Source organism: Balaenoptera ricei, chromosome 21 (genome assembly GCF_028023285.1).
Source record: "Balaenoptera ricei isolate mBalRic1 chromosome 21, mBalRic1.hap2, whole genome shotgun sequence".
NCBI classification, from domain to species: domain Eukaryota; kingdom Metazoa; phylum Chordata; class Mammalia; order Artiodactyla; family Balaenopteridae; genus Balaenoptera; species Balaenoptera ricei.
In genome coordinates, this window is record NC_082659.1 from 6602591 (window position 1) to 6617382 (window position 14792).

General features: G+C 39.5%; 1 protein-coding gene and 1 pseudogene across 2 annotated transcripts in view; one reads left to right on the forward strand and one right to left on the reverse strand.

Annotated features, from left to right (window-relative positions):
- AGPAT5 (1-acylglycerol-3-phosphate O-acyltransferase 5) overlaps positions 1-14792 on the reverse strand; it is a 59126-nt gene that overhangs the window by 22589 nt on the left and 21745 nt on the right. The window contains exons 3-4 of one of the 2 annotated variants that reach the window (XM_059909481.1): positions 13011-13126; positions 9773-9862 (exon numbers count right to left, since the gene is read on the reverse strand). In XM_059909481.1, coding sequence (XP_059765464.1) covers positions 9773-9862; positions 13011-13126 — 206 coding nt within the window. The remainder of the gene's footprint in view (positions 1-9772; positions 9863-13010; positions 13127-14792) is intronic. The other variant, XM_059909482.1, reaches the window with a different exon arrangement.
- On the forward strand, positions 3206-4289 carry LOC132356712 (protein SEC13 homolog; annotated as a pseudogene).

Below are 14792 nucleotides of genomic sequence, written 5' to 3' on the forward strand. Positions count from 1 at the left end.
TGGTTTGTTTTATGTGAGTGTTTTTATTGTTGCTGCTAACTTATCAATGCTAACCCTATTAATCCTGAGTATTTCCCATGGTGGGGAAAAAAAAATGTCTATTCAATTACCTATGACCTTCATTTCAAGCAGAACAACCAAAATGCACAAATTCAGTTAAGTCTTAATATAACATAGACTATATGTGAAATGCAGTCCTACATTCATTTGTAGGTCAGTCATTAAGAATCCAACATTTCTAATTACATGCAAATATTCACTAATTTAAAAACTGGCCATAAATGACTCATACAAAGCCTCAATTCATCAATGAAAGAGGTTTTTTTCCCCCTAAGATTCTGCAAAATGACTTTTGAAAAGGTGTACATTTTAGGGCTTCCCTGGTGGCGCAGTGGTTAAGAATCCGCCTGCCAATGCACGGGACATGGGTTCAAGCCCTAGTCCGGGAAGATCCCACGTGCTGCGGAGCAACTAAGCCCGTGCGCCACAACTGCTGAGCCTGCGCTCTAGAGCCCACGAGCAACAACTACTGAGCCTGCACTCTAAAGCCCACGAGCCACAACTACTGAGCCCGTGCGCCACAACTACTGAAGCCCACGCGCCTAGAGCCTGTGCTCTGCAAGAAGAGAAGCCACCGCAATGAAAAGCCTGCACACCACAACAAAGAGTAGCCCCTGCTCGTCGCAACTAGAGAAAAGCCCACACGTGGCAACGAAGACCCAGAGCAGCCAAAATAAATTAAATAAATAAATAAATAAATAAAAAGAAAACGTGTAAATTTTAGACATCAGGGTCCCTAAGTACATCTCATTTGAGGGAAACCATACATAAATATATAAATTTCCACAATATAAAAGGTAATAGCTGTTCGTATTTCAAAAGATTCACACAGTATTCTTATTTTATAGGACTCCCTTAACGCATTTTAAATGACTCAATTTACAAGTGGCCTCATAAATTAAAACAATGTAATTATAAATGAAGTTATAAATCAAGCTGGATGTTTACTAAGTCATCAATTAGTCTAAACTTAAGGAGCTCATGAGAGAAAAGTATGCTCATTTTATCCATCCTTACCAGATCCCAGGTAAGGCCATCTATCTAGATGTCCAGCACAGAAGTGTTCTTTTATCTGAATGATCTATGATTTTCACACAGATCTAAATGAACCTATGTGAAAATCTGAATTTTTTCATTAGATAAACATATGATCATTCTCTTCCAAAGTTTCACCTGAAAAGCAGGTATAATGGTGGCTCTGCAATTTTGCGTTTTCAGCTTCCATGCAAATGCAGAAGCTTTTTATCCATCCATATATATAATTCTTAGAACCTACTATCTTTGCCTAACTTAGAAATTAATAGGTTGTGTTTGGTTATCTTTTCAGAGTGGTCAAAAAATGTAGAAAACTGGGTAAAAAAACTTTTTAAATTAAGGATTCCTTATTATGTTCCAGGAGCCAGAAGGAAAAACCAGAAGAAAAATACTAAAATTAGTTCCAAAAACCACAAATTCATTCTCACGAGAAAACATTTTAAATTAGTAAGTTTGTATTCAAAGCCATAAAAGCAATTACTGAAGGTTATGAGCTTTTCACTCAATCATTTCTAAATAAAACAATTCATGATTGGAATGGTTTATAACTCATGTGGTATTATTTTCTGTCTCTCAGATGTTTTACTTAAAAAACACTGATGGTTAGCAAGAAAGTAAGTAAGAACTATTCATTCAGGGTTCATTCAAGAAATATTTCTTGTACACCTATTATGTGCGAGGTGCTATATACAGAGTAACAGAACAATATGGTCTTTGGAGACAAGTGACAAAAAAGTACACTAAACAAATAAAAATATATAATTACATACTATGTGACTACGAAGAAAAAGAACAAAGTGTTATGAAAGAAAATGACACGAGGGAAACCAGAATGGATGATGGGTCTAAGGTCTAAAGAATGATAAAAGAACAGGTGCTTTCCCCAGCAGACGAGGAACAAGGCAAGGACGCCCACCCTCACCAGTTTGATTGGAGGAATCTCAAAATGATTATGCTAAGTGGAAGAAGCCAAACTCACTCCCAAAGAGTACAAACTGTATGATTCCATTCATATAAAATTCTAAAAAGTACCAACTAATCCATAGTGACAGAAAGCAACTCAGTGACTGCCTTGAGACGGAACAGGCACAAAGAGGCGCAAGGACACTTTCGGAGCTTGTGGATATGTGCAGTATCTTGACTGTGGCAATGGTGTGTACACAGACACCAAAACCCATCAAATTCTACACAGTAACCGTCTGCAGCCTATTGCACATCAATCACACCTCACCAACAGTACTTCAGTGAAAAAGAGAGAGGGAGCCGCCAGAGAGAAGACGCGCTGTGTGCAGACTCTCAGGTGGGGAAGAGCTGGGGCACTGCGGGACTAAGAAAAAGCCAATGTAACTAAATGTGGAAGTGGAGGAATAGCATGAAACAAAATTAGACCGCACGAATTTTACAGATTTTCTAGGCGCAGGATGGGAAGAGGAGCAAGCAGGGAGCGACTGCTGGGAGGCCAGGGTTCCTTCTGGGGGCGATGGAGATGTTCTGGAATTACATAATGCTGATGGCCGCACAACTTGGCGAACACGTGGAAAACCACTGAATTATATGCTATAGGATGGTGAATGTTACAGTCCGTGAATCACATCTCAATAAACAAATAAACAGGCCAAAGCCCATTACTGTCTTCCACAAGTCAGTGAATGGGTTCCAAACTTTAAAAGAAACTGATCATTACACAGAATAAAAGTGACATTAAAAAAGTAAAATATGACAGTCACACAATTAATTATTATTAAATTATTAAGGTCACTGGCTAAACAATAAATAAAGTTATTTTATGGCCATTACGCCACAAAGTAGGTGGTCTTCTATAGGAAACTGTATTTACAAAGACTGTCACTAGAGAAAGCACAAAGCAGTATGAATAACTGACTTCAATCCCGGACTCTCCCCTTATAGGCCCCGAGACCCTGGATGACCTCCTCCTCTCTGCACCGTAAGCTTCCTCATCTATAAAATGAAGTGACAGTGGTACCTACGCCTCACTGGGATATTACAACGATAGAAGGTGCTAAGTCGACGCGCCGCCGGGACCTGCCACGTCCGAGGCCTGGAGCTGCCGTGACCACGGCGTCAGCAGTTACCGCTGTGGACACTGCCCATGAGGACAGGGTCCCTGCCGGCTTCCCGAGCAGCCCTCCCTTTGCAGCACGACGCCCGGGTGGACTACGGCGGCACCCGCCCGGCACGCTGCTCAGCAGACAGGCCCGTCAAGATCTGCGACGTGCGCAACGGGGGGCAGACCTCATCGCCGACCTCGGGGTCACGAGGGCCCTGTGTGGCCAGTGGCCTGGGCCCACCCCACGTACGGCAATGTCCTGGCATCCTGCTCCTACGACCGGAAAGCCGTCATCTGGAAAGAGGAAAATGGCACCTGGGAGAAGACGCATGAGCACACAGTAAGCTCCGTGTGCTGGGCCCCCCGTGACTACGGCCTGATCCTAGCCTGTGGGAGCTGGGATGGGGCCATTTCTCTGCTGACTTACACCAGGTTGGGCCAGTGGGAAGTGAGGAAGACCAACAGTGCTCACAGTATTGGCTGCAATGCCGTCAGCTGGGCCCCTGCTGTCGGACCTGGAAGCCTCACAGACCAGCCATCTGGGCAGAAGCCCAACTACACCAAGAAGTTTGCATTAGCTGGCTGTGACAACCTCATCAAACTGTGGGAGGAGGAGGAGGAGGGCCAGCGGGAGGAAGGGCAGAAGTTGGAAGCGCAGTGACTGGGTCTGAGACGCGGCCCGGGCCCCTCCATCGGCCTGCCCACCAGCACCATCGCCAGCTGCTCCCAGGATGGTCCGGTGTTCATCTGGACCTGTGACGATGCCTCGGGCAATGCGTGGTCCCCCAAACTGCTGCACAAGTTCAATGATGTCGTATGGCATGTGAGCTGGTCCATCACAGCCAACATCCTGGCCGCCTCAGGTGGAGACAATAAGGTGACCCTGTGGAAGGAGTCGGTCGATGGGCAGTGGGTGTGCGTCAGTGATGTCGACAAGGGCCAGGGTCTTGTGTCCACTTCAGTCACAGAGGGTCAGCAGAACGAGCAGGGCCCGGTCTCTACCTGCTGCCTCCAGGACTGCCCCTTCCCGGCCAACGGACCAAACGGCTGGGAAGAACGCCCAACTCCCACGAGATCACTTTCTGGGAGTCATAACAAATGCAACCAGATTTATCATCTGCCTTAACGTGGTTCGATATAGTTTGTAATTTACTGTCCAGCTGAACACACACTTGCTCTGAGGGAAAAACGACAATTAACCTTCAGCTCTATTATTTTAAGATATTTTTGGTCATTTTTATGTACCTTTTAGGTTCAGGCATCATTTGCGGGGTGATTGTTTCCAGAGTAATTAAACTCATATTGCTTCTTAAAAAAAAAAAAAAGGTGGGAAGTCATGTAATCTACTCAGTACAGTGCCTGGTGCAAAATAACGTTGCAATTTGCTGTTACAGTGAAAACAGATCTGCTTTAGAAATCTGCGATGGTGCATCTGGTGGGAAGAAGAAGAACACGACCTGAGCAGCTCATCACCCTGACCTAGGGGACCGGCCTTCCCTGCCACCAGCTTTGTGTGCTGCCTTCTCAATAACTACCTCCAAAGGCCATGAGACAAAGCAGTTCTGCTTCTCTCAGGAATGAGAGCCCAGCACAACGGAGAGGTGTTCTCATCTGGTAACTTCCTTGCTATGGCTTTCAAACTGCTGACCAAAAGCCTGCTCCCTTCTTCAGTTCCCCTGGAAACAGAGAGGGTGGCAGCAGAGGAAGTGGAGGGACTAAAAGTAGAGCACTAGGTAGGGCAAGAGAAGAATGACCACATGGTCTGACATTTCTGGACCTGCTTCTCAATTAGGGAAAATACAAGTGAAATCCCTGATCAAGGACAGGGAAGCCATGAGGAGGACAGGAAAAAACTGACAAACTGTCACAAACCAATCAAATTATGTACAAGATTTTTGCTACTGTTCTTATAACTCTTTTATTCTGCTAAATTTTCGTTTGGAAGGAACCAGAGAGTCTGTTTTTCTTTAGTGATGACCTTCTACATAAGAAAACTCTATATTCAAGATGTGATATACCACTTTAAACACACGTACTTTAGCCTCTAATGGAAAATTAGCAGGCTATTTCACATTAACAGTCTATTCGAAAAGAAAAGAGCTATTTAAGAGTTTAAAATATATTCAAATTGTAACCAACTATGGAACCAATGATTTTCTACTAAAAGCAGCCTTTTCTCCATGCTTTGGAAAAGTTAATTTACTTTTTAAGTGAATCTCAGTTTCTCACTCCCAAATGAAGGCTCAGGGCTGCTGTGAGGATTAAAGGAAATATGTGAAAATATCAAGCCCTGTGTGGCAGGCTCTTAAAACATACTGTTTCCTTCCCCTCTGGTTTTTAAAAATTCTACTAGTTTACTAAAGAGTTCCAAAGCAGGCACATTTATACAGAAATAACATCTCAGAACGTAATAAGTTTTGATTAGCTAGACATCATTTAATTACTTGCTTTCTCTTTAAATAAAAAGCTATTTCCTACTGATGAACAGAATATAAATAAGATGGTTCTTCTCTGCCTTCTGTCTCCCAAATTAAACCAGTCTAGCACAGCATAACTTCTTTACAAAGTTTTCTATATTTATAATCAGAAACATTCAACCCATTAAAAATTCCATTGTACATTTACAGAGGAAAGAATACAAAAATGTGGAGGATACAAAGTATCTATCTCTTTCCTCAAAGAGTGTATTATTTAATTATGGACGTGCTCTATGTATGATCAGAAAACAGTGATAAAATCACACAGATGCACACGAGTGTGGCAGGCAGAATAATGGCCCCTCCCTCAAATGTCCAGCTCCTAATGCTCAGAACCTGTGAATAGGGCAGGTTATGGCAAAGGGGGATTTAAGACTACTAGCCACTGGACCTCAGGGTAAGGGCTGATCGTAGAACGTCGGGGAGGGGGGGGGGGCCCAATGCAATCACGTGATTACAAGAACAGGAAAGAGGGAGGCAGAAGAGTCAGAACCAAAGACATGGCCAGCATGAAAGAGACCAGACCGGCCACTGCTGGCTGTGCAGACAGAAAGAAGTCGTGAGCTAGGAAGGCAGGCAATCTCCAGAAACTGGAAAAGGCAAGAAAATGGATTCTCCCTCAGAATCTCCCTAAGGACCTCAGTGCACTGACACCTTGATTTTAGTCCAGTGAGACCCATTTTGAACTGCCGGCCTCCAGAATGATTTAGATAATAAATTAGTGTTATTATTTTTTTCTGGCTTTATTGAGGTATGACTGACAAATAAAAATTGTATATATTTAAGGTGTACAACATGATGTCTTGCTATACATGCACACTGTGAAATGATTACCACAATCAAATTAATTTATATGTCCATCACCTCACATAGTTACCATATTTTTTTATGGTAGGAACACTTAAAATCTACTCTTTTAGCAAATTTCAAGTACGTAATATGTTACTACTAAGTATAGTCACCATACTGTACGTTACATCTCCAGAATTTATTCATCTTGTAACTGAAGGTTTGTACCCTTTGACCAATATCTCCCCATTTCCCCCAACTCCCAGCCCTGGGAACTACCATTCTACCCTCTGGTTCTGTGAGTTCAGCTTTTTTAGATTCCACATGTAAGTGAGACCATGCAGTGTTTGTCTTTCTGTGTCAAGCTTATTTCACTTAGCATAATGCCCTTGAGGTTCATCCATGCTGTTGCAAAGGACAAGATTTCCTTCTTTTTTAAGGCTGAAAAAATTCCATTTTGTGTGTGTGTGTGTCTGTGCACACCACATTTTCTTTATCTATTCATCTGTCAATGGACACTTAGGTTGTTTCCATATCTTGGCTGCTGTGAATGAACATGGGAATGCAGATGTCTCCTCAAGAAAGTAATTTTATTTTTTTGGATATATACCCAGGCGTAGAATTGCTGGATCATATGGTAGTTCTTTTTTTAATCTTTTGAGGTACCTCCATTCTGTTTTCCATAATGGCTGTACCACTATGGAATTCTTATATTCCCACCAACATCGGCTAACTTTTCTATATCCTTACAAACACTTTCATCTTCTGACTTTTTGATAATAGCCATCCTAACAGGTGTGAGGTGATACCTCACTGTAGTTGTGACTGGCATTTTCCTGATGATACGTGACGCTGAGCACCTTTCATGCACCTGTCGGCCATTTGTATGTCTTCTCCGGAGAAATGTCTTTTCAAGTCCCTTGCCCATTTTCAATTGAGTTATTTGTTTTTTTGCTAGTGAGTTGCATGAGTTCCTCAAATATTTTGGGAATTAACAACTTACTGGATAGAATATGTGGTTTGCAAGTATTCTCTCCCATTCCGTAGGCTGCTTTTTCATTTTGTTGATTATTTCCTTTGCTGTGCAGAAACTTTTTAGTTTGATGTAGTCCCATTTGTTTATCTTTCTGTTACCTGTGCTTTTGCTGTTATATTTGTGTTATTGTATATTTTTACATAATTTGTAAATAATATTTGTGTTATTGTAAGCCAGTAAGTTTGTGGTACTTTGTTACAGCAGCAATAGGAAAATACAATAAGCATAATTTTCAAACATGTTATTTAATCCTATCTACCAAACTAAGTAATTATTAACAAATTTACCATACAAGGAAACTAAAGCTTAGAGAAGTTAAGTGATGTACAAAGTAACAAAGTTTAAATGGCAGATCTGGAATTTAAACTCAAATCTGATTTCAAAGCCAATATCTTATGCACTAGGTTGCCTCACATTCGAAAAGGAACTTGAGTTAAATTTGGGAAGAAACAAAGCACAAGATTCCATATTTGTGCTGTAAACCGCATGGCTCCAATGCTGACTAAGTGAGTTCTATAGATGAAGTAGTTATTTTTATCATAAATGTTTCATTTGCACCACCAACTGATAAGTACCTTGTAAAAATATTGTCTCAGCAATATTTATGGAGAAGATGTTATTTCCTAGTAATTTATATTTCAGACATATTTTTGGAAACAAAATTCTGCAGTCTCTCAAATAATACTAGTAGTGAATAATAAGAGCTGATTTAATGATTAACCATAGATTTCTGTGAGGAAAATTAAGCCATATGGAAGTTGACTTGATAAATATATTCCACCCTGTCAATTATGTGATTAACTTTCAGAAACAAAAGAGCATAATGAAGAGTCTGAGATTATGTATCTGTTTCATAGCCTTTAATATTAAAAAATGGAGATTCATCCAGATGCTAAGAAACCGGCCTCAGACCTATAGTGGCCTGAAGTGACAGCGGCTCACAGCACTGCCTCACGAGCCTGCCATCCAGCACCACTGCATGAACATCAAAACACTAGAAAAACAGAAAAGTTCTCCGGTAGCCCAAGATTAGGTTATCTGAACTGACTTTCCTACTGAAAACAACTTAAAAAGCTGGAGATAACGTCATCTTAAAAGTATCCAAGAGCTGACAAGATGGTAAGACCAAAATTAAAGCAAACACAGTAAAGCAGAAGTAAGCCCAGAAAAGAACTTTCGTTCTAAGAGATTCAAACGGTGAGGGGAATTGAAATGGAAGGCCACAGACCTTCTGCTGCAAACAGTGAGAGGGAGCACCGAAGGCTTCACTCCTGGCGTAAAAAAGTAAAGCAGGCAATCCAGGCCTCACGTGGACTTGCCACCTTGGTTGCGTCGCCTGGGTGGTCCAGTTGGCCTCAAGCTCAGAATTTGGTTTGGGTGGGCCCAGACGAGAGGAGCCTCAAGGGGCCCAGCTGAAGCAAATGCCAATGTTCTCTGGGGGGAAGGCACTTTCATCTTAAGCTTGAGCTGATTTCTGCAAATAATTTTCCAGATACAATCAGGAGCAGACAAAGATCACCAAGCACACAAGGAAAGAAGGCACCGTGAGCAAGAAGAGAAGAAGCGGAAGGTGGAGAGAGAGGGCAACTGGGCGGGGAGGAGGAGGAGGAGAGAGGGAATGAAACAAGAAAAGAACTGGTAACTGTGAGCTAAGTTTCTGAGCACCAGGACAGAAAAGCATGCCATGCACTGGGGAATAAAGCTCAGGGAGTCACTGCAATCGTGTTGCTCTGTCCTCGGAGAGGGCCGGGGAAAAGCCATAGGGCAGCAATCAGCATTCTTCAAAGAGAATATTGAGATTTCTTCTGGGACGAGCAAGGTTTTATAAATAATATTTACACTCAATGATTCTTCATTTGTAGATATTCATACTTTTTCTGACTTTTCAAATAACTCAACAGATACAAGAAATCCAAATTTATACTGACAGAAAACAGCTGTTCTAAAACTCCATGTGACTCTGAAGAAGCGGCGTTAGAGGAGCTCTGAAGTGGCTGAAGCGTAAGGTTACAAGTGCAGTTCTGTTTTCTATTTATAGACTGAAGACAACAAATATTCTCGTTACTCCTCTTTAAGGTCAATACTGACAACTACCAGCAAAGGATCGAATTGCCTGCCGCAATCTTTCTGGTGGCCAAAAATAACTGCTTACCTATATTTAGAGGGTTTTTGTTGCCTCAAAAACTCCGAATTATTTATTACACCCGGGATACTATATTTTCAAAACAATTCTTAAACGCTAATTTAATGTTTAAATTAAAAAATGAGAGTTGATAAGAAAAATAATGAAAATGAGTGCAATCTTACTGGAGTTCCTGCATTGATGTAGCTCTGCAGCTTTTTTCTCATTTCCTTTTCATTGAATTTGGCACTTCTCTTTACATAGATCCCTCCATGCTGCCACATAAAAAAAGAAAAAACAGGAAAAAAAAGAGGGGAAAAAAGTATTTACCATTAAAATATCCAATGTCCAGTCATCAAAAGGGTTAACTTTATTCCCAAAGAGTGAAGAATAAAATTACATTTTAGGAATTAAATTATATTTAATACATTCATATGTTAGCATCTAGAGAACACTAGCTGAAAATTCTCCTACGCTTTCAATACAATTCAAATAAAACTGTGTGCGACATTTTACTGGAAAATACATGAATATTTAGTTCTGTTGGCAGTTAAAAATGCTTTCTTTCTTAAAAATACATTTTTTAAAATCAAAAATTCAATCAGATGGATCTTAGCTCTCAATTTCTCCACTGACTTATTATGGAATAACTAAAAATTCTCCTTTCAACAAACACTATCTTCTGAAATTTTAGAAACTGACCCTGCTACATATTTATGTTGTACTGTCATTGACTGAATTCTGTTCTCCCCGCCAGATTCTTATGTTGAAGCCCTAACCCCCAATGTGACTGTATTTGGAGATGGGGCTTTTAGGAAAATAAATGAGGTCATAAGAGTGGGCCCTGATCCAACAGGAATGGCACCTTAGAAGGAGAGATTAGGACACAGACAAGTGCATGCAAAGGAGAGACACAGGGAGAAGGCAGCTGTCTACAAGCCAAAGAAAGAGGCCTCAAGAGAAACCAAGCCCGCTGACACCTTGATCTTGGACTTCCAGCCTCCAGAACTGTGAGCAAATAAATTCCTGTTGTTTAAGCCACACAGTGTGATACTTTATTATGAGAGCCCTAGCAGGCTAATACAGGCACCTTCATAAAAATTAAGGTAGCCTTAATTAAACCTCATAAGTGCACTTCATTGAAACTTTGCATCAGGTCAGCTATTTTTTTGTACTCCTTTATACTAATTTGAACGCATCTGTAAAATTAACCGACTGGATGAATTTGACTTTGTCTTAATCAAGAATATGAGTAAAAGGAAATAAAGAGAAGCAAGGAGGGGATAGGATAAAGAGGAGAGGAAGGGTGGTCTTAGATTCTGGTCATGGTTCCTTCCACATATGAACTGGCTTGCCTGAGTACAGAGAAGAAACTCAAAGTGCTCTACAGAATTCATTCTTCACTAACTCTTTAGAATTAAAGCCAAAGAATGCACATATTGCAGTGTGAAACTTCCCCAAGCTTTCAATGACGTGATGTCTATTCTTCACATACTATTTCCTCCCAGTCATTTAATTTGCTTATTAAAGTCTATTTTTTTTTTTTTTAGAGAACTAGGAGCATCTTTTGTTCTTTTTTTTAATATATAAATTTATTTATTTATTTTTGGCTGTGTTGGGTCTTCATTGCTGCACGCGGGCTTTCTCTAGTTGCGGTGAGCGGGGGCTACTCTTCGTTGCGGTGTGCGGGCTTCTCACTGCGGTGGCTTCTCTTGTTGCGGAGCACGGGCTCTAGGCGCACAGGCTTCAGTAGTTGTGGCACGCGGGCTCAGTAGTTGTGTCACATGGGCTTAGTTGCTCCGTGGCATGTGGGATCTTCCCAGACCAGAGATCGAACCCATGTCCCCTACACTGGCAGGCGGATTCCCAACCACTGCACCACCAGGGAAGTCCCTTAAAGTCTATTTTAATTACAAAACATCTGAGTTCTTTCCCAGGTATATGGAAGCTACAGAAGTGAAGACCAGGTATCTTTCCTTAGGAACTCCCTGATTAGTGAGGAAGCAAAATGTGTATACGTGGGTGATATAAAGAGAATTGATAAGTGTTATAATAAAGATAGCCAGAAACGAAAGCAGAGTGGAGGAAAGAGAGTACTGAGTGGAGGTCAATCACAGCTGTCATACATACCTCTAGTTATACTCACAGGGCTTAAATGAGCAAAAGCTCGCTACTGCCCTTTTTATTTATTTATTTTTTAATTTAACCCAACAGTAAGGTTCCCAAAACACCTGCTTTTGGTTGGGATGAGGGAGCAAAGAGATCTCTGTTCTGAATTCTACAGTTAATCTACACCTTATAATGTTCACAAGCTGGCAGTTTGGAAATATTTAGTTTTCTGAATGTCTATATGTTAATATGCATTTTTCTACACATATAAAATACTTAATATTTTATAAATACAATAATTATAAGAAATATAAAACTGGAGGGTGTTTCCTCGTATTTTGCTTGTAAATAACTATTTTTGAATAGCATTATTTCTGTTTCATACAAACTGTAAAAAACAAATCCTTTTAAAAGAAAATTTTACTTTGTGGCATAAAGTCCACTACTTATTAATCTATTCCCGTTTATACATGCACCCAGTAGTTTAAAATACTTTTCGTCAAAATATATATGAATTTTGTTTTCCTTTAAAAGACTCAGGAAAAGAGGAAAGGAGACGGGCAGTAAGTACACTAACCTCCAACACCACAGGGACACTGATCATGGGACTTGGGGCAGCACGGATCGGTGGCACCACTGTCTTGTGTCCAGTGGATGACTTTCAGATTTATGTATTTTCAGAGCTCACCGTAACTTTAGCTTTTCTTCTTTAATCGATTATTAAAGTCTTATTAACAACTCTGTCTTCCATACAAATTTCATTCTTACTATTTAGAAAATTACATATCAAATAATTTATTCAGAAAAGGCATAGAAAAATGCTAGTAATCCCCTTCTGAATATCAAAGAGCCTGTTATATAGTTCCATGACCTGATGGTTATTATGTAATTTTAAAGGATTTGCATAAAATAACATATATTGAATATTTATTATGTACCTGACACTCATGCTAGGCACTTTACATATATAGCTCACTATTTTTTTATATCCTACAGATAATTACTTTTTAGTCTCTTAAGGTAAGTGTCCATCAAGTTCTAGGTCTTTAAATTTTTCTATTTGTTTGGTTTTTGTACATTTGCATTTTTTTCTATTTAATCTAACAATCTGGGTAATCAGATATATATATATATAAATATAAATACACACCATTAAAAATGTCAGACAAAATCATGTTAATTTAGAATAAACTATTAAAGCCATAAAAATAAACCGAAAAAACTCATGCATTCATATTAAATGTATGTTAAATTTTAAAATCTAAAATTTTCATAAGCTACATATATATAAAGAAAGAAGCATGGAAAAGTTACCTGATAAAAATAACACCCATACAATGGAAGCCATTTGAGCCCATCTTTCAGCACATAGCGCACGTGTCCGAGAGCGTTCTGCCTGATGGCCAAAATATCAGCAACGATCCAGTCAACTGCAAAGACAGAATCAATTAGTGCATAAGTGACCCTGGGTGAACTCCAGCATCCCCTCCACAGGAACACAAAATGCCTCTTCACAAGACTGTATGAGGATATGCTTTGAAAATATTAGGGTTAGAATTTTTTAATTACTTTAAAACAACCCCAGACATCTGCAAAATATACATTCTGTGGAGTTTTTTAGATTTGTTTTTGTTGGTTTGTTTTTTTGTTTTTACGGTCTTGAAAAGCTTCTCGTCTCAGGGATAAAATGCAAAAGTCACAAACCATCAGAGTAATCCAAAAGCAGCATGAACAAAATAAAATAGGCTTCTCTCATTCTTGACGTCTAGAAAACATGAAATTATAAGCAAAAAAATGGCTAAATGAAACTGTCATGTGCAAGTAAATATTCTGTATATACCAATATGTTCAACAAGAGGCGAGGACATTTTATCTTGACCAATGACTTTCAGGACACAATAACAGGTTATAATGGAATTCGAAACAAAGAGCTCTCAAAGCTTACAACTACGCGGGGCACATATGTGTTCTTTACATAATCAAAGGACACGTAGCCAGGCTGCTAATAACTCTAATTCCATAGATGTGTTGTGACTAAAAGTTCAAAAAAACAAAAATAAGAAGGCACGAGTGAGGTGCCAACAAAACACTCAAAAAACCTATAGGAAGAAATAGGTTGTTAATTGATCTTTCAAGCAGAGCAAATTCCGAACAGAAGTAGCCCTTCCTTGGGACTAGCCTTCCTGCCAAAGCAAAGAACTGGAGACCAGCAAACGGTACAGAAAATGGCAAACAGAAGAGATGATTTAAAGAGATCAAGAGGAAATAAAATGAAGTTAAGGCAGCAAATGGTAACGGGTCTGGAGGACCAGAGAGATCTGGATTTGAAAATAAATGGCTGCAAACTACCCTATTTCTTCATAAGAATGAAAATGATAAAAATGAAATGTGAGGGAGACTTTTCTAGTATCTACAGATGAATTGGAAGATGGGATACTTGAAAAAAAATTAATAAGAATCTGTGAAAGGATTCAGTCATAGGATCACAAGTGTATTCAGGGCCAGGGAAATGAAAACAAAAGGAGCAAATTCGAGAGGAAAAATTTTTTTGTTTTAAATAAAAACCCTGTAGGAAATAAAAACCAAGAAAATAACGGAGTTACAATAAAATTTCAACCAAAAGGGACAGTTTTCCACAGGATTACAGGAAGATTAACTCTTAGCTGTGTGAAATTCTTTAGACAATGCACCACACTGGACAGAATATCCTAAAGAAGTATATTAGCCAATTTAAACGTTAAAAATTATCCTTTTGGAAAAATGTTTTGTCAATAATTATAAATCTTTCTCTTTAATCTTTTTTATCTTTCATAATTAACTCTTTCTTGATGATTTAAGAGGTACAATGATTACATCTATAATTCCTATTATGGCTCCTTTAAATAGAGTGATGCAAAGATTTTCCCCTGTAGTAAATGATCCCCAGCAGTGGTATCTATCAGTTGGCAACGCCTACTCTATGGAACTATCAATTATCACTTTTCTCTAAAGTATGTACCTCCTTATAGAAGCCCTCTCCCTATCCCCTTCCCTGTAATTCAGATCAATTAAACAGTCACTGATAAACACATTTCTTTCTAACCATGTCTTGGAAAC